The sequence below is a fragment of the Poecilia reticulata genome, linkage group LG9 (assembly GCF_000633615.1).
Source record: "Poecilia reticulata strain Guanapo linkage group LG9, Guppy_female_1.0+MT, whole genome shotgun sequence".
NCBI classification, from domain to species: Eukaryota; Metazoa; Chordata; class Actinopteri; order Cyprinodontiformes; family Poeciliidae; genus Poecilia; species Poecilia reticulata.
The window spans coordinates 9,886,755-9,892,356 of record NC_024339.1 but is presented as its reverse complement, the minus strand read 5'-3'; the positions used below and the strand labels follow the sequence as shown (position 1 = coordinate 9,892,356).

Below are 5,602 nucleotides of genomic sequence, written 5' to 3'. Positions count from 1 at the left end.
GGGGAGGAACTTGAAACTGCTTGTTACCCAGCAGGTTGTTGCTAGGTAACCAAAGAGTGAGTGATTGAGTTGATTCCACCAACTTTGTTTAGCTAGCTAAAGGGTTCCCTCTGCCTACATCCCCCAGAATGCTGTGCGGCTCTGTATCGGTGTTCAGTGAATATTGAGATGTATTCTATATTAATATTGATCGCATGTCTATCACGATATATATTATTGCTTTTATTGTCCAGTCGCGCTATTTTTACAATTACAACTAAATACAAGTACTTGTTTTATCACATGCAGTGAAACCGCTTACTTAAACCGTTTAACTCCTCTCTGGTCCACTCGCTGCCCCCTGCAGGCCAGACTCTGTACGGCAGAGTGCTGTGGAACCCGGAGCAGAACCTGAACGCAGCATACAAGCTGCAGCTGGAGAAGGTTTACCTGTGCACCGGGCGGGACGGCTACGTTCCCTTCTTCGATCCCACTGGGACCCTGTACAACGAGGGGCCGCAGTACGGCTGCATCCAACCCAACAAACATCTCAAACATCGCTTCCTGCTGCTGGTAGGAAACACAAACATTCATTTAATCTGTTTGGTGTTTATGAATTTGTAGGGTTTATTGTTTATTTTTATTGTTTCGTATACATTTCTTTTACCTACTGGACTCTTTATAACACATCTCTCTGAAAGTTAGTTCATTTATTTCTTCTGCCCTTCTGAGAGTTTCATTTATTCCACACATAAATTTGTGGTTGTTACCATGAAATCTGAACAGTTTACAGAATCGTTTAGTATCTAGTTACATTTACTCAATTACATTTACTTGAGTAACATTTTTTGAAAAAAACAATTACCTTTATTAGTATTTTTACTTTTACTGGAGTAAAAATATGATGAAGTAGTTCTTCTGCGTTTACATGAGTACAATTTTTGAGAACTCTGCCCTCTTTTGACAATTTAAATATATAACAATGTTACTTTGAAGTATTCAGAATCAGCCTGTATTATCATGGGCCGCTGCTGGTTTTATGGGTATTTTTCTCATGCATAATAGTTAAAAATTTTTTAGTAATTTATTTTTCTCTAAGTCTTCTGCTAATATTATTTCAATGCATCCTGGTTGTTCTTTCACAGCGAAATGCTCAAAGAAAACTTTCCAGTTTAACAGCTTTCCATACCAGGTCACACTGGACAAACTGGGTTTGACACTGGTTTGTCATCCAGATGGTATTCTAACCACCATAAGGTTTCCTGCTGTAGTTCTCTTAGTTTTTGACATTAAAAACCAGGTATTTACGTTTAAAACAGTGGCGCACCCAGGTGGGGGGACCGAGGGGCCCATGGCTCCTGACATTTTCTGAGAGTGCCACTGGTTTAAAAATCAAAGCGACCATTTTAGTTGTAAGCTGTTTTTGTTTATTCTTCTGTTTCGATCTGCTCTGATTGTGTTTCAGGATCGTAAACAGCCGGACGTATGCCACAAGTTTTTTCATGACGTTCCATTCGAGGCAGATTTTGCCTCCGACGTCCCAGAGCTGCAGGCCATGGCGGCCATGCCGGGCGTCGACGGCTTCACCATGAAGGTGGACGCTCTTTACAAGGTGAGTGACTTCCTGTTTTGTTTAGAGTATTGTTTTATTACAAGAAAAATGTATAATATTATGAGAATGCAGTCATAATATTAGCAGAAGAAAATTGTAAAATTACAAGAAAATGTTGTGCTCAGATCTGATATGACCTGATTGGTGAGTCCATTTGGTTCTTTCTTTGAAATAAACTCAGCAATTTTGACAGTCGCTTCAAGGTTGTGCTAATGATAATAATTTGTTAAATGATTGAGTATTTCTTAGTTTTTAAAACAGATACTAGAGTTACCAGATGCTCAATGTTCCCAGTTTTAATAGAGTGGAAACTCTGTGAGGAGGAGTTTTCACTAAATTACTACTTTATACTTGTATTAATGTTACTTAATTCTTGTAATATTATGATTTTAATCTTACTGCTTTATTCTGCTAATATGGGTTTATTTTCGTTATGATTCTTTTATAAGAATAGAGCCAGAAAAATATTAGAATAAACTCATATTACAACTTTGTTTTACCAAAATAAAGTTGTACTATTCCGACTTTATTTTTGGTAAAATTTGTTTATTTTTTTATTAATATGACTTTTATGAAAATAGTTGTAAAAATATGAGAATAAACTCACAGTAATAGCAGAGTAAAGTTGTATTATTACAGCTTTATTCTGCTAACATGAGGTTATTCTTATATTTTGCAACTTTATTCTTGTTATTATGGCTATTTTCATTTTTATGACTATATTTTGGTATTATTATGAGTGTACTATATCATTTTAATACCACTATAATTTAGTAGCATTATGAGTATTATTAATATCCTTTATTATTATGGTTTTATTCTATCATTATTCCTACTTTTTTCTGGTGAGTTTATTCTGATAATATTACAACCTTAGTCTTGTATTATTTTGATTTTTTTTCTGTTAATGTGACTGTATTTTGCAATTTTACTACTTTATTCTGATAATATGAGTTTATTCTTGTACTATGAGAATTTCATTTTTGTAATTTCAAAAAACACAATTCTCTTAGTCTAACTTAGCAGTTCTCAACGTGGGCGGTACTGCCCCCCGGGGGGACATTTTTACAAAAGGGGGGCGCTGAGATGCCTTTGGGGGGCGTTTGGTCGAAGGTAAACTTTACACCTTAAATCCACCAACAATACCAGTTTAGACTTTGAGCAACTTGGTAAAACTGTATTGTGTAACATTAAATCATGCCTGGCTGCAACTGTATCGATGGCAGCTCTTCTTCTTCAGTGTTTGTAGCTTCTGTTAGCTTCTTGGCGCAGCTCCGTTCTCCTGCTACTGGTAGCTCAACGCATCAGCTCCAGAAGTGACGGTGCTGTGATTCACTTTGTCTGGTGTTTCTGTACATATGTTTTGGCAGTTCTGTGATCATGTCAAAGCAGCAACTTGTATTAAAAAGTGTTTTATTTCCGTTTGAAAGCTTCCCGCTTCCATGGAAGGACAACAGAAAATCGCACTTATAAACATGTAATAACTAAAATCACGATACCTTCACTTTGTGTCCCTCTGGAAAATGAACCCATTTAAATAAAGAAATCCCTCCATGGTTTTACCACGATAGAGAGCGTTCATTTTATAGCGTTAACACCGGTGCTGCAAGTGGTCCGGTATGAAACGGGGGTGATAGAATAACATAATTTCAGTTGTTTTAAAAGGTTTATGTAAGTCTGCCTTTTCCCCATTGATACGCTTCCCGACCGCTGCGCATCACAGGGGGTAAAAATAATAATATTTTTTTTTTTAAAACGACGCGCACCTTGCGCAAAACTCTGAAACAGGAGAAGCGGGACATAAAACGGAGCGACAAACTAGATGCAAAGTATGGCATAAAAACAATTTAATTTCTGAGATTAATCTCAAAATTCTTTATTTTTTTGTCAAATTTTCTACTTTTCAATTTTGTTTGAATTAAAGTTAGCATCTTGGCATCAGCTTCTACTAAAGAAAATGTAGCAGCTTTAGCATTAGCACCACATGCTAATGYTGTAGCATGTGGTGCTTTAGCATTAGCACCATATGCTAATGCTGTAGCATGTGGTGCTTTAGCATTAGCAGAACTGATCTTGGTGCTTTAGCGTTGACCAAGATAACTTTTTAGGTAACACCACTGCAAATTACCAAAATAAAAGCATCTACTTTGTAACTTAGTCTGTTTTTGCACAAACATAAAGTCAAACTCTGGTTGGTCCAGGTGGATTATTGAACTATCTCTGCTGCATGATGGTAATAAATGCAAATCAATAAAATAAATAAAACAAGACACAAATCCATTGAGTAAATTTGCATTTAATATTCCTCCTGTGCAAAAATTAACTTTATACAGAATAAATAGCAGAGAGCTGCTGACAGAAGGACAGAAAAGGTTCGGTGTGGTTCTGATGCTCCTGATGCCTGGAGAGAAGGAAGAGCAGCGATCAGGTTTTCATCTGGACGGATTTAAGCTCAAAGGAAACACTGTAAAAATGACTTCATCCTTTTTGTGTTTTAACCTTCATTTAGTTATTCTGTCATGTTCTCCAAACTGCAGGGCTAATGCTCATCTTACAGATTCTCTTTCTGAATGACTGAGATCAAATCTACCACGGAAAATTTATGACTTTTTTTAACTCTGAAATTCCCAATTTTATTCTAGAAAATTTCTGAGTTTGAATAGTTGAAAATTCGCCAGAAACAAACTCAGAAATGTTGACATTAATCTCAGAAATTTTCTAGAAAAAAATTTGAAATTTTAGAGTTTGTAAAGTTGCAAATGTGCTAGACAAAATCCCTCAAAATTACTAAAAAATTCCTGGTTTTTTTCTAGCAAATATTTAAATTTTCAAATTCAAAATTTCCTAATTTTTTTCTATAAAATTTCTGCAATTAATATAAAAAATTTTAGATTTTTCTTGCATATTTTTGAGATTAATCACAAAATTTTAGCTTTTTTTCTCAGAATTTTTTTGACATTTTTTTTTCAAGAAATTTTAACTTTTTCAATTCAGAAATGTCTTACTGTTTCTTAGAAAATGTATGGGCTTAATCTCAAAATGTCAGTTTTTTTATTCTGGAGGAAATTTACTCCTCTTGTTAATTTTTTTCTTTCTACGACGGCTCTAATATTCTGTCGTACGTTTTGGCTTCATGTCACATGAAACTTACATTCGCTTACATTTCTAGTTTATTTGCTTAAATTTATAGTTTATTAATTTCTAGTTCATTATCTTAATTTTTTTGCTTACTCTCTTCAATTTTTAACCTTTATCTGTCAAACAGGAAAAATAAATCTGCACCAACAGCGCCCACAAGTGTTTGAAATCTGCTACTGCACCCAGTCACAGACAAAGAAAAAAACCTGGAAACTATAAACAGATACTGGAAATCAGGAGATATTAACACTACTGAATAAAACTGTTTTTCTTTCATTAAGGATTATATAAGCAATAAATCACAATTTATGTTGTTTAAAATTGTCCATAAAATGGCAAAAATACACAAACATGCTTCTGATTTGTTTTAAAACTTCAAACAACTTTCTGCTAAATATTTTGGATTTGGAAAACTGAAACTGACATAAAGAAAAATAAAAGCAAAAATACATAAATGTATAGCCTTAAAATGCATCAGTTCATTTAGAAAAATCGAGAACTTTGCTTGATGTGTTAGAAATAAATTGACCTTCATATTTATTTTTTTCAGTTTAGTTCTAACAACTTTCAAATAAGACAAAAATAACTTACAAGTAAAGTTTCAGCCAAATACAGCAGCCTGTTTTGAGTCGATAATTCTTGAACACTGATGAAAAAGTAGCTTCCCTAGCAGATTATCTTATTTATGACAAGACATTCTTGCCATGATGCAAGTGAAATACCTGCCAGCGGAACTAGGACTGGGTTGCTAGGTGATATATATATATTCCGGCCTTCTGTCTGCTTCCGTGACTTGGTAGGGAGTCCTGTGGGTCTCCGGTCTGACCTCTAGGGTTCACAGCGAGTCCTTTTGGTCTCCGGGCTAATCTCCAG

The 5,602-nt window shown here is 34.9% G+C and overlaps 1 protein-coding gene across 2 annotated transcripts in view; it reads left to right on the top strand.

The window, feature by feature from the left end:
• Positions 1-5,602, top strand: part of fras1 (Fraser extracellular matrix complex subunit 1) — a 271,118-nt gene that overhangs the window by 260,239 nt on the left and 5,277 nt on the right. For both annotated transcript variants that reach the window (XM_017306806.1, XM_008417773.2), the window contains 2 exons: positions 347-552; positions 1,445-1,591. In XM_017306806.1, coding sequence (XP_017162295.1) covers positions 347-552; positions 1,445-1,591 — 353 coding nt within the window. The remainder of the gene's footprint in view (positions 1-346; positions 553-1,444; positions 1,592-5,602) is intronic.